At 50.0% G+C, this 23,696-nt stretch overlaps 11 protein-coding genes across 11 annotated transcripts; 7 read left to right on the forward strand and 4 right to left on the reverse strand.

Moving 5' to 3' along the window:
• Positions 1-2,278: 2,278 nt before the first annotated feature.
• On the reverse strand, positions 2,279-2,770 carry Aspvir_009861 (VOC family protein; the record flags this gene model as incomplete). The annotated part of the gene is made up of 1 exon (XM_043272999.1): positions 2,279-2,770. One exon carries the CDS (start codon positions 2,768-2,770, stop codon positions 2,279-2,281), a length of 492 nt encoding a protein of 163 aa, XP_043128934.1.
• Positions 2,771-4,170: 1,400 nt separating this feature from the next.
• On the forward strand, positions 4,171-4,467 carry Aspvir_009862 (uncharacterized protein; the record flags this gene model as incomplete). Its single annotated transcript, XM_043273000.1, has 1 exon — positions 4,171-4,467. One exon carries the CDS (start codon positions 4,171-4,173, stop codon positions 4,465-4,467), a length of 297 nt encoding a protein of 98 aa, XP_043128935.1.
• Positions 4,468-4,806: 339 nt separating this feature from the next.
• On the forward strand, positions 4,807-6,003 carry Aspvir_009863 (amidohydrolase family protein; the record flags this gene model as incomplete). Its single annotated transcript, XM_043273001.1, has 5 exons — positions 4,807-4,857; positions 4,951-5,297; positions 5,360-5,402; positions 5,588-5,740; positions 5,800-6,003. The coding sequence occupies 5 exons, from the start codon at positions 4,807-4,809 to the stop codon at positions 6,001-6,003; spliced, it is 798 nt and encodes a 265-aa protein (XP_043128936.1).
• A 559-nt stretch (positions 6,004-6,562) lies between these two features.
• Aspvir_009864 (glutathione S-transferase) lies at positions 6,563-7,361 on the reverse strand (the record flags this gene model as incomplete). Its single annotated transcript, XM_043273002.1, has 4 exons — positions 6,563-6,838; positions 6,905-7,015; positions 7,067-7,220; positions 7,288-7,361. The coding sequence occupies 4 exons, from the start codon at positions 7,359-7,361 to the stop codon at positions 6,563-6,565; spliced, it is 615 nt and encodes a 204-aa protein (XP_043128937.1).
• A 1,529-nt stretch (positions 7,362-8,890) lies between these two features.
• On the forward strand, positions 8,891-12,749 carry Aspvir_009865 (uncharacterized protein; the record flags this gene model as incomplete). Its single annotated transcript, XM_043273003.1, has 17 exons — positions 8,891-9,010; positions 9,064-9,360; positions 9,399-9,687; positions 9,742-9,794; positions 9,844-9,891; positions 9,961-10,331; positions 10,397-10,452; positions 10,508-10,584; positions 10,740-10,915; positions 10,974-11,000; positions 11,062-11,425; positions 11,540-11,624; positions 11,682-11,740; positions 11,798-11,981; positions 12,091-12,208; positions 12,262-12,353; positions 12,433-12,749. 17 exons carry the CDS (start codon positions 8,891-8,893, stop codon positions 12,747-12,749), a joined length of 2,733 nt encoding a protein of 910 aa, XP_043128938.1.
• A 568-nt stretch (positions 12,750-13,317) lies between these two features.
• Positions 13,318-14,958, forward strand: Aspvir_009866 (ankyrin repeat domain-containing protein; the record flags this gene model as incomplete). Its single annotated transcript, XM_043273004.1, has 1 exon — positions 13,318-14,958. One exon carries the CDS (start codon positions 13,318-13,320, stop codon positions 14,956-14,958), a length of 1,641 nt encoding a protein of 546 aa, XP_043128939.1.
• Positions 14,959-15,694: 736 nt separating this feature from the next.
• On the forward strand, positions 15,695-16,792 carry Aspvir_009867 (uncharacterized protein; the record flags this gene model as incomplete). Its single annotated transcript, XM_043273005.1, has 1 exon — positions 15,695-16,792. The coding sequence occupies one exon, from the start codon at positions 15,695-15,697 to the stop codon at positions 16,790-16,792; it is 1,098 nt and encodes a 365-aa protein (XP_043128940.1).
• Positions 16,793-16,883: 91 nt separating this feature from the next.
• Aspvir_009868 (uncharacterized protein) lies at positions 16,884-17,471 on the reverse strand (the record flags this gene model as incomplete). Its single annotated transcript, XM_043273006.1, has 1 exon — positions 16,884-17,471. One exon carries the CDS (start codon positions 17,469-17,471, stop codon positions 16,884-16,886), a length of 588 nt encoding a protein of 195 aa, XP_043128941.1.
• A 683-nt stretch (positions 17,472-18,154) lies between these two features.
• On the forward strand, positions 18,155-18,641 carry Aspvir_009869 (GFA family protein; the record flags this gene model as incomplete). The annotated part of the gene is made up of 2 exons (XM_043273007.1): positions 18,155-18,310; positions 18,360-18,641. The coding sequence occupies 2 exons, from the start codon at positions 18,155-18,157 to the stop codon at positions 18,639-18,641; spliced, it is 438 nt and encodes a 145-aa protein (XP_043128942.1).
• A 1,277-nt stretch (positions 18,642-19,918) lies between these two features.
• Positions 19,919-20,947, forward strand: Aspvir_009870 (putative short-chain dehydrogenase/reductase; the record flags this gene model as incomplete). The annotated part of the gene is made up of 1 exon (XM_043273008.1): positions 19,919-20,947. One exon carries the CDS (start codon positions 19,919-19,921, stop codon positions 20,945-20,947), a length of 1,029 nt encoding a protein of 342 aa, XP_043128943.1.
• A 331-nt stretch (positions 20,948-21,278) lies between these two features.
• On the reverse strand, positions 21,279-23,065 carry Aspvir_009871 (phosphotransferase family protein; the record flags this gene model as incomplete). Its single annotated transcript, XM_043273009.1, has 4 exons — positions 21,279-22,153; positions 22,212-22,586; positions 22,630-22,932; positions 22,981-23,065. 4 exons carry the CDS (start codon positions 23,063-23,065, stop codon positions 21,279-21,281), a joined length of 1,638 nt encoding a protein of 545 aa, XP_043128944.1.
• Between the last annotated feature and the right edge of the window lie 631 nt (positions 23,066-23,696).

Raw genomic sequence — 23,696 nt, forward strand, 5'->3', positions numbered from 1 at the left:
ATCTGGAGCTTGTAACTGCGGCTGATATTGCAGGTCTCGAACGTCGGTGTCAACGAGTGCGGTAGCCGATGATGTCTCCACAGGTCGTCAACAAGATTCACTGTCGATCCTGCTGGCGTGCCACAGGCATAGGCTCGTTTGCACACGTTGCTCACTGTTTGTAGGACGTAGAGTTGTGTGCTGGCTTCGACGGATCCACGTGCTCGTACCTCGGTTGTTTCGATTAGCATTGACTGGAAGTCGTTCAGGATGAGGTCACAGGCTGGTCCGTTGATTCTCGTCATGTATACCGTCAGAGGGATGGGCTCGCCGAGGAGGAGACATGCTCCGTCCGAGAGTCGGACATCAATCTGGTAACTTGTCGGTATGGGTTTCTCTAGGTTTCCCGGGTTGAGGATGACTGAACGTCTCTCTATGAGGGTATGTGAGGGAGGGTTGAAGTCGGTAACCGGACAGAAGGTTATACCTCGAGACTAGAAAAGACTCAGATCTCCGGCTCACGAGAGCAATATGGCGCAGGGACGCTCAACTGTGAAGATCTCTGATCCCCTGATTATCGCAGCAGTCCTGATAATTGCTTCTAGCGAGTAAGTGATTACCCCAACGGTTTCTCGACCATTAACGGTGGAGGGTGGAAGTCTCCGAAGTAAATGCATAGTTTGGTGATTCTTTTTCAGTAGGTTTCCACAACTGCCTCGAGAGAGATTTGTCTCTGTGCTGGTTCTACAGCATTCCGAGACTTGAGGAAACTAGAGATCACAAAGAATTGTAAGCCGCAAAGTTTCAAATCTTAGGCAGGGGCACATTGCCTACTGGGATGGAGAATGAAAAGGCATATGTTCCATGACCGAGAGTAAAGTACGAACCCCCGTCGAGATTTCCTGGAGAAGGAGGAGGGAAGACTTGCTGCGTCTTTTGCAACAACTGAGGGGAATTAGCACAATCCGCGCCCGTTCCATCGTGAGAACCTGCCTTGTGCGATTCCTTGCACCCTGAGCCAAGTCTGGGCAATGCTGGGCCAGAGAGGGTAACTTGTATTGCTGATATATCAACTGATGATCTGGTGCGAAGGATGAGGCGCCCAGAGACTGTGTCCTGGTCTGTATACGTTGCCTCCCCCTTATCCAGTTGTATTTGGACGTCCATTCGAGCAGGCAAAGACAAGCAGTGTCCTAAGCAGGCCAACATGAAGGATGAGAGCGACACCACAATAGGCTTAGGTGACAGCAGGAGAGTCTGAGTTATCCAACGATCAACTTCTACCAGATCAGACAAGACAAGAATATATCCATAAACAAGAAGCGGATTGCCAAAGAAGAGACAAAAGCATCATGAGCTAGAATTTTTTTCTTTTAATTTAACTGCGCTGCCCTCATCTGGAGCCCAAGTTGCAAAAGACTAAGGTAATGAATGGTGTCCATCTCCATTCTCCAGACAATCTAGCTGCACAGATTATCAGCCCTAGTATCGGCAATCTCTGACTGCACATCATTCAACTGCCTGGTCTCAAGATCACCTGCATAAACACAAGGATGGATATGTTTTGTGCAAGCTAAGCCTTATATTATTGTTGTTGTTGTTGTCTTGCACTGGTTGGTCTTTATTTTAATGTTTATTTTAAGCCACCCTAGCTGAATCGCATAGCCATAGGAACATGGCGCAGAGACTATAGGACAGGCTAAATTTTCTCCGAGTTCTTTTTGTTTCTTGATTTGACCTCTCCCCTTGCCAGTTGCCATGTTCATATATCTTACGCGACTCAAGTGTCTTTGTATAGAAGTGCATCCATCCATAAAAGGAGGAGTGATTTGAAGGTCGTATGTGTGAATCAATAGACTCGACAATAGGTCTGGGTTGTGATTTAGGACAGGTGCTATTTTTCACATTTGATTCTCAGGGACTTTCATACCTCCTTTCTGGGCACTGAATCCCTTCTAGATCAAGTATATCATATGTAATGTTGTCATTCACAACATCAGATGCTTTTGCAAACGGAGGGGTAACGAAGAGAATTATTATAGGACTGCATTTCCACCCGCATGTCTCCTATGTATTATAGGCACTCCTATTTCTGTAATATAACTCACCAATAAAAAAAGGAAGACAACGGCAAGGACGCAGATACTGTAAACACCTAATACATATATCACGGCTTATTTGATCCCGCGCCAGACTCTTGAGCGCCTCGACTTCTCTCGCTGCCTGTCGCGAGTATTAACTTTTACGGTGAGTATTGACGTCAACTTATTCAAGCAGAGAAATCCAGTAAGGAGGAAGCTTATTCCCCGTCGAAAGCCTTGCGTAGCCCGGCTATGTCAAGCTTCTCCATATGCAACATAGCAACATACGCACGGTCCCGTTTCTCTATCTCTGGACTATTCAGCATCTTTTGGAAATCGTCAGGCAAAATCTGCCACGACAGGCCAAACTTGTCCACCAGCCAGCCGCACTGCTTCTTATCGCCGCCCTCGCTGAGCTTGTCCCAGTAGTAGTCGACCTCGGCCTGGTCTTTGCAGTTGACCATCATAGAGATTGCCATAGTGAATTTAAAGTGGGGGCCTCCATTGAGGCCAACGAACTTCTGATCATTGAGCTCGAAATCGATCATCATGAGGCTGCCGGCCTCGCGCCCGTGGAACTCCTTGCCGGCTTCGGGATAGTAGTGGCGCCCCGTAACTTTGGAGTTCTTGAATATGGAGGTGTAGAACAAGGCGGCTTCTTCTGCTTGGCCATCGAACCAGAGGCAGGTCGTGAGTTTGCCAACGGGCATTAGGCTAGTGGTGGCGTGCTAGTAAGGAGTGGAATGACTTGTGATAGCAGATGTGCCAAAATACGTCTTGAAGTATAAGGGAAGAATTGATGACAGGTTCATATTTGTTGCAGCATACTAGCTTTAATAGTTGCCAGTTCGCTGGAGTTTGCGGGGTTGCACGTGATTTAAGAGGCAAAGGAAAATAGGCAGAAATAGGCAGCAGTGTGGTTATCGTCGGAGCATATGAAACAATCGAAAGGCAAGAGGAGATCAAATGGACTGTCTGCTCAGGGAGCTACTCTGGGCAGCGAAGTAACACACGCTGTGTGCCATGGAGCGGCATGACAGTTGCAAATTTGCAATGCTGCATATATTGGGTCCTGGGTCATATCCGCCTCAGCGGATATGGTGGTCTTTTTAGCATACGTTAGGAATCAGGTGACCCTGGGCCATAGACTACTTAAGGTAATATAGAGTATTATATGGTTAGCTATGCATTTATCTTAGAAGAGAAATCTTGCATAGATGTGTGCTTTGGTTAGGGCTAGGTATCTTTATGGAGATATATCCACACTTGATATGCTCTATCAGCCTTAGATTCAATTAGATACACCCACAACAACCCAGCTGCTACAGTTCTTCTTACCTGTATTTATGTAACTTAATTGGATGATCTGCTGAGTGTCATTAACTAATAGAATTGCCAACATTGTGCTTCTCCTTTCTAGTCACCTCTAKTATATTTAAGGGCTCTAATTATTTAACAAAGAAAGTATCTGCTGTGCATGCGCGTGCAGGAGGGCAGCTATATATATAGGGACTTGGCGCACCTAACTAATAATTATCCTGCTCTGAACCTCTCCATCCCTTGGATAGTATGGGTTAGGGTTCCTACTTTTCTTGTCAGACTTGGGTGACACTTGGTCTTCCTGGACGGGCCTGCAAAGGACCAAGTCAATGCATTCAGGGTCATTGTGGTGCAGCTCAATCTGAGCTACCATGAGAAGTCATCTAGAATGACTTAAGGAGTGAGCAGGCTCTCCCCCCAGTGCAGATTCACTATATGTCCAAAGCCTGCACTAGCGATGTGATCACCCTAATATGCCTTTGGTGACAGTTTTACTTTCTTGGAGCGGCCCAACTTCTAGAGGCCAATTTTGATGCAACTAACATGTTTTTTAGGCTGAATCATATCATGATATTCTTCCCTTTGGTTCACTACTTTACTGCAGAAGACCCCCGGCTGGTTGGTCAAGGCCATAGTGCCAAGTTTGGCTTAGCTTGTGGATAAGAAATCAGGATGTATTACTCAGGTGCTGCACTCTCCCAAGCCCGCAGCAAGTTAATCTTTATGTAAGTGGTGGATTGACCAAGTTCGCGAGATCAGGAATTCTCCAAACCCTGATAAAATCAAGAGCATGATTTCTAAGGGTATCCTCAATAGTACTCTTCCTCCTGCTGATAAGATAGATGCTCAGTTGGCAAGTGAGGTTCAACTGGTCATCTTCGACGGCGAGGGTACAACGGTGTTCACACTCACTGCTGCTGTGTACACCTTTTTGGCTAACCCTCCTGTACTCAAGCATCTTCAAGCCGAGCTCCGCGCGGCGGTACCGGACGAGGAGTCTATTCTTTCATTCTCGGAGGTTGACGTGTTACCTTTCTTTAATGCTGTGGTGCAGGAGCGCCTGCACCCAGGAACCATGAACTGCTAGATGCGTGTTTCTGCCAACCAACCAGTCATGTATCACGATAAGAATGAATCTGGTCATACATACAGACAGGATTCCTTGTGACCATGAGTCCTCTTTGTTTGCATTTGAACCCAGATGTCTAGAGAGTCGAGTTAATCACCGCCACTCGTGTCTGTAGCTCGGGAGTCAGCCACAGGCCCACAATCGATGAGCCGAGGTACTTTATTCGTCTGTTACTGCGGCCAAGCATGGGGGAACGTTGACATTGTGGTGCCACCGGGTCTCTCTCTTCTTTTTAATCCAGCTATCACTTTAGAGAATACTAGTCATTACCTGAAATATTGCCATACGGAGCAGACAATGTCTTTCCCCATCATTGACGTTTGGGCGAACCCCGTCCTCCCTTTGGACGTGAGTCAATCAAGTTGCACTTCAAACAATGCTAGCAGTCAAATTCGCCCTAATATGAATTCTCCCTGGCTAATCGTGATCTCATGATAATAGGAAGGCGTACCGGAGGTCCGTCGTCTATTCGAACAGTCTCATGCTGATAGCAGCTTGCTATCCCGGAGACGGACACCCGATGAGCTCGTCGCTCTCATGGATGCCGCGGGGGTTTCAAAGATATGCCTCTGCGCATGGTACCGACCAGGGCAAGTAGTCTTCTCCAACGAAGACGTGGCGCAGTTCACTCGCGCCTATCCTGACCGTTTCATCGGGATTGCCGGTGTCGATCTGCATGATCCGGTCAGCTACGTGCAAGAGGTGGAAAAGTACGTCAAGGTTGAAGGGTTTAAAGGTGTTCGCGTGGTGCCATGGCTTTGGAATCTACCACCAACAGACAAGCACTAGTAAGTTAATTATCACATTAAGCAGAAAATGCTCAATAGTCAGCTAAGACGTCTGCGGGTAGCTGGCCGCTCTATGTCAAGTGCATCAAGCTCAATATTCCCTTCGTAAGTACCTTCTACTGCCAACTTCATGACCGTGAAGGATAGTTAACCAGTATTGTTTCGTTTCAGCTCACCCAGGTCGGACATACTGGCCCCCTCTGCCCAAGCGAAGTTGGCCGACCAGTACCTGTAAAGTCCCTCAAGAATGCCATCCCATCAAGGCAATTTAGCCAGCTGATAAATTCCAGTATATCGACGAGGTGGCCCTGGCATTCCCCTCGCTGTCAATTATCTGTGGACATATTGGTTTTCCCTGGACACAAGAGATGATCGGTGTGGCGTGGAAGCACCCGAATGTGTACATCGACACTTCAGCATATCTACCGAAATATTATCCAAAGGTAACATATGTATGCAGTGATATCCGTGGGGAATTTCACTGACATTGACATCGGCACAGGAACTGATACAATTTGCAAACACCACCGGAAGGAAAAAGGTCATGTTTGGAACAAACTTCCCCCAATTAAGCTGGAGCAAGTGCGTCGAGTCAGCGAACCGGGATATCGAACTTCGGGACGACGTCAAGGCAGATTTCTTTGGCGGAAATGCTGTCAGGGTGCTCAAGCTTGGGGCTGTTGCCTTGAGCAAAGAGAAGCTTTGAAGATCCTAGTGGTGATCAGCCTAGGAGTTCTCGCCCCAGATGGCCTTGGCTACATGGTCATCATCACCAATCGAGGGCAGGGGGCACCTATTGACTGAGTTTAACCACATGATGGCTTGTTTACTAGTGGGGTTTCATTCGCCATTTTAAGGATAATAGTAGTCAAGCTCTGTTCCATCACGTCAAGAAGTGGATCATGGACGTTCATCTTCAGATAGGACCCAAGAGTTGCCACATCATTCTTCAAGATGATAAATACACGTATCCGTCCTTACCATCACACTTTGCTGAGAATTGGGCCACCTAGGTGCAAAACTACCACAAGCCAAGTCTAGCCAAGTCTTCCTATCAAGCCAGAGGCAGGAACCGGTGGGAATCGCATCAAAGAAACGAAACCACAACAGAGAGGAGGTGGGGATGCTCCTAAAAGGCATAGGAATTTTGTATTTCATTGCGCTTTAACTCGCGTTCTGTGAGTGCTTTTCTTTCGACTCAAGCCAAGAGACAAAGCAGAACGCCATAATCAACAGCTTATCTCAATGGGCATCACAGCTGACGATTAATGACGACTCGCAAGATACGCAGCAATTTGGGGCCGACCTTCGAATGCTGTTTTGAACTCGGTGAGACGTTCTGGTAGAGCATCTGGTAAAGCTCCAATCTGCGAGTCGTTGTCGATGGACTGATAGACGGCAAAGTCCGCATAAGTGATCCTCTCCCCTAGAAGGAAAGGACCACTATTCTCCGCGTAGAATTTGTCCAGTGCCTTGTAATAGCTAGGGACAAACGCCTTATACTCGTCAGTCACGCCTTTTTTGTTCTTTACCCACTGGAACTAAAGCTTCTGTCAGTCCAGGTAACAAGTTTCGTTATTTTGGATCTTCGGTAAAATCAGGCTTACTCTCCAGTCATTGTACATGTCGGCAATAGCATCAACGAGATACTTTTCAATGCTAGTATTGCCATCATATGAGCCGAGCTCCCTGGCTAGGTATCGAAGAATTGGAAGATGCTGTTGCACCCTGTCAGCAAGTGCTATAATTTGCATATGACGCAAATTTACCTGTCTTAGGACCTTTCCCTCATACTCAAGCACAGGTACTTTGCCAGTGACTGACAGTCCCTTTTCTTTGAGTTCGGCGCTGGTTGCTGGCCAGGAATCATCATAAGCGTACCGAACATCCTCGAAATCGACCCCGGCGTCTCTCAAAAACAGCCTAAACAGGTGTTCTTGGTCAGCGACTGTTCTCCATTCGACGCACAAATCGGCACTGCTACGCCTACCGGATAACTTCCCCACGGCCAAGGGAACCGATGTCCAAGTAGTGAAGGGTGGGTTTTGTGGTAGGAAACGGCATTCTGAACTTTGGATTTACTATCAGATTTTCGGAGCGATGTTGTTGAGAGCAACGTTAGTCCAGCTAGTGGACCCACCGAGTTTATATAATTTCCGCTAACACCTCTCTAAACTCTCTAAATCTCCTCCAGACCTGTGTCTAGGCTTGTCCTCAATGCCAGCCACCAAGCGCCACGAATCTATGACCACATCATCCTTTGTTTACATAATCTGACGATATCCCCGCAATATCCGCTCTTCCATCCAAGTATATTCCCGGAGATACTGCCAACCGCCAGGGAGGAATGTGGAGAAGACATTCGAACGTACAACCTACAATCTACAATACATAACATTTTTCACCCTCTTGCATTGCTGCTTAGCTTTCCGTGGGTGATCACAATCATAATCTATGGAGGCATTCTTGGGTTTACCTCATGGTTGAGAAAGGCTCTTGTGATTTTTATCTTCCTTCTTCCTCCGGTTTCCGTAGACTTCATGTCATGTCTAAAAGGCTTATGACTTCTCCTTGGCCATCGCTAGGCTCGTCCTAGGTGGTTTTTCCATTCAAGACATTGTTCTCTTTTTTCCACTGATCTTGAATATTACGACATGCATCATGCTGCTGGGGATTGGGCTGTGGTGTCCAGCGTCCTACGGAGAGGATTTCCAAAAATGCAAGTGTGAAGATGTCAAAAGGTTTGCTGCAAACATGAGAAGTAATACAGTCCGCATTGAGCTGAGGTTCCATCACGCGGAATTAGCTGAATGTGATGGAGAATTTTGTGCAATCATATTGCAGCCTTCACCCGCCACTATATCATAATACAAGCCAGAGTTAGTGACTGTTCCTGGACGCGTCTATATGCTGGCATTTCTGTAGTGGTATCTTCCGGGAGCGCCAGCTCATGCGACACTGCTGCATTCCCCCTCATGAACCGTATATATCATGTGTTGGAATCAGATATCACAATAAACCGCCTATCATGTACAACGTGAAGGGTATCCTGTTCATAGTCTCACAATACACAACGTTCTCTGGTCGTTCGGAACATTGTACGTATTCCAGATCCCAGGTCTACAATCTTATCTTCGGAAAAACCGGGCACACTATCTCTCGGAGGATGGACTGGAATGATATCATGAATTGGCTACCTAGAACTGCTAAGAGAGCGAAAGACGTGGGGTATCTAGCTAGGGCAGATAACCCTACGTGGACGAACGTAGGGCCGTCAGCCCTGGTTGTGGAATGCTATTGCTGTTTCGGCCAGGGGTTCTTTTCTCAGATTTAATGTTTAGCAGAATTACTTATAATTAGATGCCTGTTGTATATACGATGGCGCAATCTGCCGAGGTGGACTGCTTCTGAATTTCTTTTTGCGGCGCAGGCAACCTGCAGCATCATTCACCACTGAGTCTGAGATGCTCGCGCTGTATAGCGCCCCCACTCAAGTCAGCCTAGTCTGTCTAGATAATTTCCACATAAAAGGATCTTTCCGCAGTCAGATTAAGTTCTAATGTCAAGAGTATATACCTACTGAAGGGAAAATCATGCGCGACAACGCTGCTAACGTCGACTACCCGGATGGTCCCAGGACTCCCTTGAGGAGCCCTAGGGCCTCATCCAACCCGCTTCAAGACCATGTTCTACCTTCAGCCCCTCCTCTGCAGGTAGATTGACCCCAGTGTCCTCCATAGATGGCTCGCTTGATCCCCAAGTCGAGCAACGCTCCCTCACACCAAACACCCAGTCCCTCTTCCAGAACTTGTGTCTGAGCGAAACCACGAGACATCAAAATCATGGCTCTGAGACTAACCCTAGCAGTGGCCCAAGAGAGTCCCGGCTGACCCCAAGCACTCATCATACAACCTACCGGGACCTCTACAATGCCACTCCTAGTCCAGGGGTTGCTCCCTCCGCAGAGCCCACCCAACGGGCACCACGGACGCCAACGTCTCCACTTGGCGTTGTGAACGCTCACTTGCAGAACCTGAACCTAGCGGACTCGGGGGATCCGGAGGTCGGGGATTCAGTGATAACGATCCTGAATCTGACGAGGTCTCACTGCTTGACAATAATAGTGATGAAGATAATGTCAACGACGATTGTCTCTACAATATCCGCCAGGAGGAACTTCCCCAGGTGCCTATCTACGACATTCGGCTCCAGAATGCTCTGCGGAACGTGACAGGCCAGCTCGCAGAGCTCGCGCAAGTTATGAGTAGGTGCGAGGTGGCACAAGACCCCACGACCGCCTTTCATGAATTGTATAAACAGACGCTCGAAGCGAGCGGGTTCGCATATCCCGCCACGCGGACTGTTGGATTTATTGGCGACTCGGGAATGGGTAAGCTTTCAGGGCTTAGGGTGCGAGGAGATGAAAGGCTAATCAAGCCGACAGGAAAGAGTAGTCTCATCAATTCTATCCTTGATCAAGAGGGTCTGGCTCGGTCGGTGAGTCAAAGCTCGAGTTTTCCGCCCCCGGTGAATGACCTCAGGCCAGAGCGGAGACGGAGCTGCTTGCACCACCGTCGTTACAGAGTTTCGAAGTGTAAACGAGGAGCATCCGCAAGATTATACCGTCGAAGCTGATTTCATGGATAATGCCGAGATTTGAGAGCTTCTTGAGGAGCTCCTCTCAAACGTCAGGAAATATTACACGGATGCCTATCGGGAAGTTGTTGACGCAAGAGAACAAGAGCACATAAAGGCTGCTGCCAAGCGAGCCTGGGACACATTACTCTCACTTTTCCCTAACCAGCCCGGACTTGAGCTTGACTTTCTTTCTACGGACAGAGAAGATGCGGTAGAGTCTATTGTGACCACATTGGAAGAGTGGGCAATGGCTGGTCTAGACCACCGTCCTGGGGAACGCGACAGTCTTCGGTATACCGTTGTGGCTCGCCATGCTGATGAGTGTATGGAGCAGCTGGATAATCTTATGGCTGATTCGAGGGACGATGATAGGCCGGCTATATGGCCTTTTGTCAAGTTGATCAGTTTTGAGAGAGAATCCAGTTTGCTGAGTGTTTTTATGCGTGTCTAACGGCGACTAGGGTCTATTTGCGGTCGCCGGTTCTGCGCACTGGTTTAGTCCTGGCCGACCTCCCTGGTAAGGCATTTCTGGCTCTGCATCATTTTACATCGAGTGATTGACATGTGTTCAGGGTTTCGGGATCTGAACTATGCTCGAGAACGAGCAACAGAAAGGTATCTTCGTCACAGTTGCGACGAGGTGTTCATTGTTAGTACAATCATTCGTTGTACGACGAACCAGTCGATTGGTGATATCATTAGCCGATGTGCACAAGGTCAACCGATACCGATCGTTTGTACTCGTTCAGAGGCAGGCTTCCCCGTCCCAACCTAATCGGACAGGAACTAACGGGACAATTCCAGGATGTGGATGCTAAAGAGACGGCACGGACATCCTCTGTGGGTGACGCCAAACGTATCCTCGATCTCGACAGCCGAATTCAGACCCTCGAACAAAGCATCAGGCATACGCGGTCCCGTAGACGACAAGCCAGCGGGAGTAGAAATCAAAATCTCGCTGCGGAGGAAACTACCCTTCGGTAAGTTAGCCTGATCTATTGCGGTTGGGACAACATCATAACGGTGGCATTACCAAAGCGATGAGAAAGAGGCGCTGGAGCTCGAGTAGGTCGACCCCTTGCTTGTTGCACGGATTGAATATTTGTGCTGACCGAATGCTGGTCAGACTCAAGCGGTTCCTCATCTTAAGACGGAATAGGCGTGTAACAGAGGCTTTATCGCGAGCCTGGAGAAGCCAAGCCCGAATATTTTGCGTGAGCAACAAGCTCTACTCAGACCATCGTGCAAACGATCCCGAGCAAGCCAATGGATACCTCGAGCTCAGCGGCATCACGGAGCTTCGTCGCTATTGTCAGTCCGTTCCGGCAGATGCGCAGCTTCGTGCAACGGAATCATTTCTGCAAAATCAAGTACCCGCGCTTCTAGGTTCCCTAACTCAATGGGCATTAGCGGGTTCTGATTTTGTTACTGCAAGCCGGGCTGAAGTCCTGCGCGACGCCTTGAATGAAGCCGAACAGACTCTCCAACGGGTACGGTGACTGTCTTCTCGCGCCGCGGCTTCCTTCTTTATTCTGTCGAGCTTGGAACTGCTTTGGTGGCTGTAAAGTGATGGTCAAGAGAGCATGATTGCTGACGCCTTTTAGAGCATTGTCTCTCCTCGATCGGGAGTCCGCCTTGCGCAGAACAGTCTAGAGCGACAGTTTAGTGATTTGATTGTACAAACTATACGTCCGTGTCGAACCTTCCTTTAGCTTTCCGAGAGGTTTCATAGTAACCCCGGCGCAGGCAACTCTCGGAACATTTGGAGAGATCATGCAGTCGGCGCGAGCAGGGAGTGGGCAACCGTAAGTCAAAGAGCCGGATGAAATAGCATATAATTTTGTACTGATGGGATCTGCCAGTGGCACCATTCGACGTACGCCGCTTGGTGTCGCAACTATGGGACGCACCAACCGGCGAAGCAAGACTATCGCTGCTGGAACGAAGAAATCCTCGGTCAGGGAAGTGATCAGCTCTCCACCAGATGGGATACCATGCTTGGTTGGCTTGAAGAGAAGAGAGATGACCTTGAGGAAGGACTGTCAAGTATGTTTCAGCACGTTTGTGACTCGATTGAAGGTAGGAGTTCCACCTTTCAACTAGCCTCAAGAAAGGCGACAGACGCAAGTTTTGTTTCGCTGACTACGCTCGTTAGAACACCATGACATAGCACCGGACAGTCTGGGAAATTTGCGCTTGAATATTAAAACGCGGCAAAGATGTATACTAGACGCCATCCATAGCTCCTTCGATGACCTATTTTGTGCAACTGAGTGACTTACCCACGGCTTCTATCTAACTCGGAGCATGACTGACCTCCTATCAGGAAAACCAAGTCCGACGCAATAGCCGGACACGCCAGCTCCTATATTGCGGGCGTCATGCGTCCGGTGTATAACATCTGCAGGGAGCAATATGGTACGATATCGAGAATTCTAGTTTCTCACATTACTCCCAACCACGTTCTCTTGGACTAACCACGCACTGCGAACTCTAGGAACGGGCAGCGATGCCAGACGCAAGCAAACCATAAACCGACATCTTTCATCCTCGGCTTTATTTGTGCAGTTCGCCAACACACTGACTGCTGACTATCGTGAGCTTATTGAGAGGACTTTTGATCAGCTCGATCAAAAGCTTCGGGAAGAGGTCGCGAATATTACTCGGGATTTGCGAGCTTCACTCACAGTAGAGGGACAGACATCTGAGGCTGGCCAGGACCCCCGACACGCAGAAGAGTTAAAGCAGAGGGTGCGTGTAATCCAAGATGCATTAGTACATGCCCAAAGGATTGTAAGAGAAGTTCGGCAGTGATGGTAGATTTATAAGCTATTTAACCTAAATGTTTTAGTTGTGATAACATCTTATTATATGCTTATTATGGTGCTGGTTAAGCACACTGCAATTAGCCTGTTTTAGATCTCTCCATATCTGTGTTCTGGATATATACTATAGGCAAGATAAGACAGGAGAGTGTTCATTTAAGAGTGCATGTGGTGGTGTGGGAAGCTCTTAGGACGCAAATCGCAATGGTGTTAGTGGGGATGGACGAAGGGACAGTGACCTAACTTCCTTGACTGATAAAGATGCCCCTATTTGAAGATAAGATTATTATGAGTACTGTTAGTGAAAATTACTCCCAGTTCTAATCTTAGGGCAGACTGTAGTCTGCCTCTGCCAGATATGTTAATCGAGAGCTTGTGGCATATACCGTTGAGGCCAAGTATCGGTAATCAAGATATTTGCAACCTCTCTTCGTCTTCTTTCTTTCCCTCTCTTTCTTCCATCTCCCACTTTCTCTCCCACACTCTCTCTTTCCACAAATGACCTACTGATATATGAAGAAAAACAACACAAAAGAACAAAAGGAGAATAAATTATCATGGCAGAGAGCGATTCTCCTATCTCAGACTTGGACCCCCCGGAATCCCCCTCTCAAATGATCGGCAGGCGCAGAAACCGCCTCGTGAACATCATCAAGCAGAATGACCTTCCTCAACTCCGTCAGTTCATTGCCTCATGCTCTCCTGAGGATGTGATCGCCCCTGGAACACCCTACTTGGAGGACACCTTGTTTAATGCAGCCTCATATGGCAGTCCTGATGCTCTTCACATCATCTTAGAGGTGTACACTGCGTCCCCAGAAGTTGTCAAGAGATTCAACCCCAAGTTCCGTCTGCTACTCGACGCATGTGGTGCGGCAAACATTGATGTGGTGCGCTTTATCTTGGACAGCCATCAGTTACCACTCGGGACCGTGGATTTGCATCAGAGAGATGACTCCGGATATACGCCGATCCTCGCGGCTGCGGGGTCGCTGATGTATCTTGACTACGACACAGAAGTAGAAGATGAGGGTCTCCATTTGACTGAGTGGATTCGGGATCGGATTGCAAGGGGCCATCAGTTGATTCATCTCCTTCTTGACCGGGGCTGTTCAGCGACAGATGTGGTTCCCCCTTTGCCAAATGATCTCTCTCCCAGTCAGGTGCAAGACAGTGTGCTTGGACTTGCTGTGTCGAGGGCTAATGGTCCATTAATTCAACGGCTCATTGACTCCGGTGCCGATATCTACCTTAAGCATCAACACTTCCATCATCCCCAGTTCAGGACCACAAAGGGTCATGCCTATGATGTCACGACGCTCCATCTGGCAAGTTTATTCTATAATTCTGATGCTGTTAAATTGCTCTTGGATCATCAACATTACAAGACCAACCCTGATCTGGCTTCCTCCTGTGACAGTGATGGGCGACTCCCACTGCACTGGGCAGCTAGCGGCCCTGGAGGTTTTAACTGTCAACTCCTGGATAACAGAATCACAGAGACCCTTCAACTGCTCCTTGACCATGATTCTACTGGTATTAACCTTGTTGACAATACTGGCTCCATACCACTGCACTATGCTGCTATAAGCCATGCTAGGTGTGGCTATAGCCAGCATGCTGAGCTTGCTATCCACACTTTACTTAAATATGGGGCTGACCCCCGGATCCCTGATGGCTCTGGCCGTACCATCCTACATTTACTAGGATATAACTCCCATCAAGGTGACCCTATTGAGACCACACTCCTAGATCTAATACTGTCACATGGTGTTAATATCAATCATGCTGAGAACAATGGGAAAACAGCATTACATGTCTTTGCCCAGAATCTGCGGCAGGTCTCAGCGGCAAAGTTCTTAATTAAGCACGGGGCAGATATCCGGGCTCAGAATACTCTACAGGAGACGCCCTTTCATGCGGCAGCGCGGGGTTTTTTAAATGATCATATACGCTGTGATGGGAGAGATAAGGAAGTGACAACTGAGAATAAGATCAAGCTTCAGGATGAGATGATGCGTGCTCTGCAGGAGGCTGCTGGGGAGGAGACTGCTATATTAATGATAAGCCAACCGAATGCAGAGGGTAAAACTCCGCAGGACTTAATGGAGGAGACCAGAAATCGGTGGCAGGGATGGGAGCAAGCCATACCAGGCCCCGGAAGAGGCAGAGGCAGAGGGCAGCCAGTAGGAGCATAATGCAGTTCAGGAAGAATATCTCATAAGGGTGGCCATCGTAGCACTTCTGACATATTTTAGAACTATTGGAGTGTATATTTGCTACACCAACAAGCGTTCTTGCCATGTGTCCAGTCATTATTGTAAAAGACCAATCACAGGTGCTAAGCCCAGGCGATATGTATGCCTTGGGCCATGTACAATTTGTATTTACTAAGGGGCCACTGTTTCTACCAACTCCCCCATTCAGGTTTAGCACTACCATCTCTCAGTAGTTGACATTGTCTATCAGACCCACCTTTGACGCTCAGCTAGCCAATGCATCACAGTGTGCCAGCACTGCATATAGGCGAATAGACGGCGGACATTACCCGCGAGATTTCCAAATCCTCTACGAACTCCTATTAGTCATTGAGCCAACCACGGCCCATTGCCCTGGTAAGACTGATGATCCTCAGCTGATCGGTAGTACAACACTTAGCCTGTATTTACCGACATTTATTTGTATAGCCCCCTGGCAAGGCCGTGAGAGGATCATTGCCCTGCGTGTCAGAACAGTTATGTAGACGAATGTGACCATATGCAGGGTAACAAATCGCACTGATCAGCAGCTTAGCTAATAAGCGCCGGTGCTGATATATTGCGGCCTCATGCGGATCGGGCCTCGACGAGCTGGCGATGACTTGAAAACCTGTACATCTGGCCTGATCCTTTGCGTTCCCGCTATTTACAGTGCGCTCTGCTCTTCTTCCACACTATGATACCGCATGACAGAGTTGCCCACCATCCACTGGGAGCTGGGTCGTATTATTTTAAGGAGAACCTCCTGACGTATCTGGATAACCGATGCCCTCAACCGGTAGTGACTTTGCATGTCGGGTCGCAGCCGAACTGCAGCCCGCATGTGGGTAATATAACTACGTTTGCGACCTGTTTTGCGCTCGCGGCCGCCTTGCAGAGAAGGTTTGATCGGAACGTTAGGGTCAAGTTCATTTTCGTGGACAGCGCCCCGACTCCGGGGCAGGAGTTCCTCATTAACGACGTGAAGTATCAGAAAAGCCTAAAGCAGACGGGGGGCTTTCAATCTTATCGAACGGCATTCGCCAAAGTTCTAAGTCGCTTGTCTGAACTTTCAGGGGTATCGTATGAGTTTGAGACGCAGAGTTTCTGGCGTTCGAATCCGGCCTTTCCCAACATCCTCCAGGGTCTCGTCGAGCGTTACAGGATTCTCGGACCCCAAATGTCCCCGGAGACAGGCAAGTTGGCTATTCGAGCGCCGTGCCCACACAAGGATTGCGGACTAGCAGACAAACATGGCATCAACAATCAGTATCATGCGGACGGTCGAATCACCTTCGTGTGTCCTGACCATGGAGAGCATCACATAGACCTGACATCACCTCACGAACTCGAGCGGCTCGAGTTCAACACACCGCTCCGCAACCTGATAAGGATTCTCCTCTGCAGCCGTGACACGGACACCTCATGGATCATGTGTACTGGATCTGACTACTCGGGTTTCTACCAGGAGCAGCTGACGTGGCGGCTGCTGGAGCATCCTGAAAATGCTCCGGTCATCTTCTATACGCCTTTGATACTCGATTGGTCCGGAGCCAAATTGTCGAAAAGCCTGTATATCCGAGAAAACGGATACAAATACTTAATCGATGCCGGCCGTCGGTACTTGCTGGATGCTGACGCATTTCTGGAGACCGAGGGGGGAATTGAGGCCCTTTTTGAGGAAGCACAAGACTGGGTTGATCAACCGTACAAGCTTTTCCGGAACTACACTGTCGATTATATAGATATGCAGCTGATATCAAGGGGAATGCGCCTACTTGGCCACCCAAATTAGTTTAACAATACCCATAATGTAACCCAACGCCAGAAAGCACTGATTAATGCGCGAGATACAAGCCAACAGAACCCAGATTTGCGCCACCCTACTAACCATCCGAACCCAAAGGCGTGAAGAAATCAGATATTTTACTCCTCCCAACTACACTCGGCGTATCCCCAGACATCTCCGGTCCGGATCTATCTCTCCCTTCACGAGGGGTTTCTTGAACTCCTCTACAAAACACATGATCCTGTCTCGGAAGAGAATAATTCGCGAGCAGCGCAACAGGGGCCCAGCAGTACTTCTGCGGAGGACCCTTGAGGAAGCCGCTGGATATAGCCGACGCGAGACTGATCGGTTCGCGCAATTTCCACAGTTCTAGAATCTCGTACGCGTATTTCGACACTTTTCTCCCAGCATTAAAGTCCGCGTTGCCGATTCCACCGTCTTCGGCGACTTCACCGCGCGTTTTGCCGCGCGAGATGCGCGCCACGTACTCGATTCGCGAGAGGGGCGCTGTTGTGTAGAGCCAAAGGCGTCGGACGCTAGAAGGGAGGAGGTAGCCGCGGTACTCGTGATTCTTCCTGCCTGCGGCGATGTTGCTCATGTGCTCTGGCTTGATGCTCATGAGTATATCTTCCTTGCTGGTACGAGTGGCGCGCGTCTTTGCGGACGATGGTCTTTCTTTGGCCATTTTGTTGCGATTTTTGTTTATTTAGGTAGGTTTCTGGGTGTTGTCGGCGACTTCTGGGTGAGGTAGGGATTGGGGTCATAATCGTAATATCAGCATGATAAGTGCTGGAAATGAGGAGGATGTTCACATTCTGTGAGGAGTCTATCACTTTTTATGTTGTTCCTTTGTTTTGAACTTCCCAGATAAGGCTACCCGTTTTCAGGTTAATTACCTAATACAGCTACTCAGGCTTAGTGTTCCTATTAGGTATAGTGCCTCCTTGCTAAATCAGTCACCAACACTGCTTCATGTCTCTTTCAGAAGATAATGACTGCGCTATTGTGTCAGTAATATCATGTAGCTAAGCTAGCTGATTTGTGTGGGATATTAGCTGTGGACTTATCCGCTTGGAAGTACGCAATCCAGTGCGTAAACCAACAATGCCGTCTTATCTTTTCCAGTCACTTGACTCACTTCCAGAAAGGTATCTCCGAGAGCTTTCGAGTATTTTCCACCAATATGCGTCACGCTAGGCGGCGACGCTCATTTTCTAGATAACTACCCCGCCATGTCAGCCTTGCCTGATCAAAGTTACAACATGGTCTTGTCACTGGAATATCATCGAGATTGAATCAGTGGTTTTCCCTTTTTTACATCCTCCATCAAAGGCTACAGCCTACACCCACCGTGCCCGCATCTAGACCATGTCCGCCCCCGACGTCGTGACCGGCAGCTGTCTCTGCCAGACAGTCCGCTACAAAGTGACCGGCGCCCCCAAAACAACCGTCGTCTGCCACTGTGAGAGCTGTCGCAAAGCCTCGGCATCTGCCTTCATGGCAAACAGCCTCTACCTGAAAGATGTACGTACCGCACCCTCCGCTCAGGAATACCTAGCTGATCCACCTCTAGCAACTACAGGTTCTTACAGGAGAAGATGCTCTGAGGGTTTACGAGGACAAGAGCACGGGATCGGGAAAACCGTTGTCGAGATCATTTTGCTCCAACTGTGGTTCATCCTTGTTCATCAGCAGCGAGTCCCTAAGCCCTAATATGGTGACGATCACCTCCGGGACAATGGATCTAGGGCCTTCGAAGAGCGAGTGGGAGCCCAAGATGGAGGTCTTTTGTGCGAAGCGGAGAGAGTGGGTTGCACCTGTCGAGGGGACAGTGAAGCTCAATGCTATGATGTAGTTACTTAGCTCGTTGTCGTGGATCTTGCATAGCAGACGCACTGCCAGAGATCAAAGATCAGGTTCCTCCGGTTCAACAACGGAAATGGATCGACATAATTGGGGATGGGTGACTTGACACCGTCGCTAAGCGTGGACTTGGTTATCGGCCAGCTGCCATAACCAAAGTTAACTCCCGCAGCTGCAAACATAGCCCTCACAATACACTCACTACTCAGTTTTTCCTTGTGGTCTACCTAACTTGCGCCAGCCTCGGGAACTGGCCGCGCGAAGCAGCATGACCAAGGCCAAGCAGGCTCTCCTCCAGGCGAGGGAGCTCATCAGTGATATGCCAGCTAGATGTAGCGATGTGATGGCAAGGGGAAGAAGCTGGACGAGGAGCTCTGGATCCCCTGCAGGGCCATGCCCAAAACCGGCGTGGAACTCGTCCAAGTTAAGAAACAGATGTTTCAGCGCAGGAACTCTCGAAGCTGAAGACAGCCCGGGGCTCTGGGCCATCCTGGGCGTGACCACGCTTCCGAAGATGAAGATGCACTGATTCGAGCGTTGCGGTGGCTGCTGAGATATCGCACCGCATTTGACAGCTGAAAGTGATCGCGGCAGTCGTATGAACTGTTATATCCCGTAAAGGGGCAATTAGTCGCCTCATAAGAGAAGCTGCGTAAGTCGTTACAAATACCAAACACAGCGAGAGCAGTGTCTGAGCTTCAAAGAGGACCAGGTTGGCTGGTCACCCTGCTGCCGGTCGCAACGAATATATGCATCTGGCGGTTCCGGAAGGTGTTTTCCGCTGCAATGGAAGCTCAGAAATCTCGAAATCCTTTGTATAATCTGTGCTGGGAGGTGGTGCAATGCTGCAGCCATCTTGATTCTTGAGAGTGTACACTGACATATCCAACCAGTCAACTAAAAGGCGTCCAGACAACCATCTCTAGCTGTAGGAATGATAACAGTAGGGTCAACACAGCAGGGATACACCAAATCGATAAGACAATAGCATTGACCAGGTTGTTGTCATACTAGGGAGTATTAATAATACGTTCAAGATCAAGCCCAATGGCGAGTTTCTCGTCTAGTCTCGAAGGGGATAAAGAACGAGGCTATATAATAGGACGGCCGACGGTGTGCTTAGCTCGGATACCATTCTAGACTGCTTTAGACAAGGAAACACGTTGCGACCACACCTATAACTGGACACCACCCAATGCAGCCTCTCATCTATCTCCTATCCGTATTTCAGAAGCATAGTTCATCACCACACTCGAAAACAACCACAAAATGACCCTCACCTCACGCGACCCATTCCAACTCTCCGGCCGCTACGCCGACAGAAACAGATGGGAGGTTCTAAACGGCCCCGGTGACTCCCGAGTTACAGGCGAGCAGATCATCCAGGACGAAAACCTCGTCAACGCCTGGGCCGACAAAGTCATCCTAATCACAGGCGTTTCCTCCGGCCTCGGAGTCGAAACCGTCCGGGTCCTGGCCCTAACGGGGGCAACCATCTACGGGACGGCCCGGAGCCTCGAAAAAGCCAAAGAGGCGCTGGGCTCTCTGCTAGATACCGGGCGCGTGCACCTGCTCTACATGGACCAGACCGATCTAGCCAGTGTACGCGCCTGCGCAGACACCTTCCGCCAGCGCAGCAGCAAGCTCAACGTGATGATCAACAACGCGGCGGTGATGAATACGCCCGAGGGGCGCACGAACGACGGCTTCGAGCTGCAGTTCGGGACGAACCATCTCGCGCATTTTCTGCTGTTCTGGTGTCTGAGGGATCTTCTGCTGCAGAGTTCGAGCGCGGCGTTCCACTCGCGCGTTGTGAATGTCTCCTCAGCGGGGCATCGCTACGGGCCTGTCCAGCTGGATAATATCAATTTCGAGGGGAACTATAATGGCTGGTTGGCGTATGGGTCTGGCAAGACGGCCAACATTTACATGACGAACCAGATTGAGCGGTTGTTTGGAGCCCAGGGTCTGCATGGGTACAGTGTGCATCCTGGCGCGTTTGTCAGTCCCAATCTGCAGAAGCACTCGCGGGCGGAGATGGATGCGTTTCTGAATGATGAGAAGATGCGCAAGTATCTGTCTAGCATGGGGCAGGCGTGCGCGACTTCTGTTTATGGTGCGACCTCCAGTGAGTTGGAGGGCCGGGGGGGCTTGTATCTGGAGGGAGCGTCCGTTGCGGTGCGTCCTTGTCCTTCGGATGGAGATGCCGCCGAGTATGGCTATGGCAGTTGGACGTTTGACAAGGAGAAGGAGGAAAGGCTGTGGGAACTGAGCAAGAAGTGGGCTAAGGTGGAGTAGATCGACGAATTGACATGGTTCGGTCAGTTTCTGTTCTTGATAGTTGAATGTACATGGCTTCTTCCTGGGGATTGTTCAAAACAGGGCGGTATCTAGGCCTGAAGGAGAGTCAGTGAAGAAGACATGCACGATAACATGAGTATTTGAGCGATTGTATCCTGTTTGCTGCTATTCAATCAAGTCGTTTCCCTTTGACAAGACAATACTGCTGTGCTGCTAAGTAGACAGATGGCAACACGACTTGAATTTCACTTATATTATCAACATTGATACTAGAATCCATGCTTAGAGCAAGCGCGTCGCTGCTAGAATGACAGTACAGATGACGATGCTATCCCCTATCACGAAAAAACCACTGCCTCTTGGCATCCTCCTCAGACATGCGCTCCATCTTGCTCTCCACAAACCGGCGATACAACTTGTCATGCCGGGCCTGGATCTCCTCAAAGTCCACGCCAGACGGCACCCACCCGCCGTCATTGGACCGCAGGAGCTGGTGCGTATGCTCGCGCAGCTTCAGCCAGCCCTCGTACTCGGCCATCTGTTGCTCGTGCGCCGCCACCTCCGCTGCGCTGAACCGGTACGGACACTCCTGGCTGACCTGCAGGTGGTCCCAGTGCTGCGAGAGCTTGAGCAGGCAGTCGCGCACCGGGAGGATGCCGTCGCGGTAGGTGAAGGGGCAGGAGATGAAGAGGCGGCGGATGGCGACGTCCGGCTGAGTAAGGGCGAGGTACGATTCCAGATGGGATTTGAGGAGCGCGGCCTCGTAGCATTTGGCGCGTAGGGCCTCGTCCTGCGCTTGTTGCGTGTCGTCGTTGTCGGTCGGGGCGAGTTCCGGGTTGGGGGTGCCTGGTTGGTAGCCTTCGGGCGGGGCGAGGAACAGCGGCCAGCGGACCTGGGTGAAGCGCGGGAGGATGCAGGTGAATTGCCAGTCGATGACGCCCACGATGACGGTGGGGTCGTCGGCGGAGACGAAGATGTTGCCTGGGTGGAAGTCTGGGTGGCTGAGGACCGGATCGGTGTGGCGGCGGATTGGGACAGCTTCCGTGAGAATGGGCATCACCTGGAGGACTGTCTCGAGGACGCGGAGATGCTCCTCGGGCGTGCCGTAGTGCGGGCCCCGGCCGGCGTAGGAGGTCTTGTAGTTGCGTACTTGGCAGATGCCTTGGTGGACGAGATCGCGGCCGAGCTCGGCGAGGGTCCTCCCTATTCGCGGCCACATCAGTATATTATTCCGCACAGCAGATACAGAGATAGGACGTACATGGCCCCGAGTACTTTGCATAGTCGTCTGGGTTCGCTGCGAATCCCCCGGGCCAGGAGCCGTGGTACATCGGGCCCAGACAGTACGTCTCGTCCACGTCGATGGTGCGGCCGGGTTGTCTCAGCGCCGGGGGCAGGGCGTTTCGCAGATACAGGGCACCGTAGCCGGGGAACTTGTTAGCTCCCAACTTGCTTTCGAGCGAGGCAAAGTTGCGGATCAGCTTCACGCGGTCGTGCTCGGCCAGGTTGTCCCACACCTTGGTGAGCGGCTTGCCGACGCTCGGCTCCAGGACGATATATTCCGAATGGACAGGGTTGGAGTCGTCCGCGCACCACGCGAGGACGTCCGAGACGGGCGTGGTCGAGTGCGATTTGACTGCTCGGTCAGCATCCCCAGGTAGCCGAGACGCAGAACCTACCGAACTCCAAGACGGCCACCTCTGATGCAGTCCCGTACCATCGAGGCACGATATTTCGACACGGGATCTTTGCCAGGATCTTGGTCCCGTTCTCCGCGGTCATCATCAGCGCCTTGTTGTATCCGCCCTCCTTCTTCTCGATCCGCGTAATGGGCGAGCCGGCCACGCGAGGCAGCGCGGAGACCGTGCGGCAGAGTTCGCGGATGTCAAAGGGCGAGTACCGTTTCGCCAGCTCGTATCCTTCATTGACGAGGAAGCGGCCCTTGTTGTACCCGAACAGATCGTCTTCGGTCGCTGGTTTGCCTGGTCTTGTCAGTTGTGGCGAGATGTGGTAGGTCGAGGGGATCATACCATTGGCATAGAGGGATACTCGTCGATGAGGGGATGAAAATCTGTATCCAAGGGAGAAGCAGCGGTTTGGGCTTAATCTGCCCATTCTGAGCTGTGATCTTGTCGTTGCTTTTCAGCGAAGACATGATGTCGATGGAGATAGGTGACGGACGACGTCATGGTTGTGCCAGCATCACGACATCGGGGATTACCTTTGTTGTTCATGTGTTCCGAGGTCTTCTCTCAAGTGCATGCGAAAGACACTTCCAATGTATACACACTATTTTACTAGTTCACTTCGGCGATGTAATTCCAAGGCGCCGTTGCTTCATCTCTATTCAGCTCATACAACTGCATGGTCACCGACAGAACAACCCGAAGTTCAAGCGATTGGTCATGTCAAGATGAAGATCAAGATGGTCTGGACAGGGATGATTGCAGATCAATAATAATAATAGTAGCTTGGAAGTTTCACCCTAACTCAAGCCCAAACAGGTAAGAGGACGCGCACTGAGGGAGCCAGAGGGTTGAATACGAGGCTGTATCCAGGGATCCAGCGGGAATAGAATTCGATGTGTAAATAGGCTCAATTCTATCAAGAATAGACTTTATGGAGTGAGAGCTGATGTGTCCGAGCCACATGGGTACGAGTTCGACAGTTCGACTCCACCAAGAGCAGGACTGAGCTGCCCCTGAAGGAGTTTATCCCCAGGATATGAACAGCAAAAAGATTCCGA

The sequence above is a fragment of the Aspergillus viridinutans genome, assembly GCF_018404265.1.
Source record: "Aspergillus viridinutans IFM 47045 DNA, scaffold_9, whole genome shotgun sequence".
In the NCBI taxonomy this organism is placed as follows: Eukaryota; Fungi; Ascomycota; class Eurotiomycetes; order Eurotiales; family Aspergillaceae; genus Aspergillus; species Aspergillus viridinutans.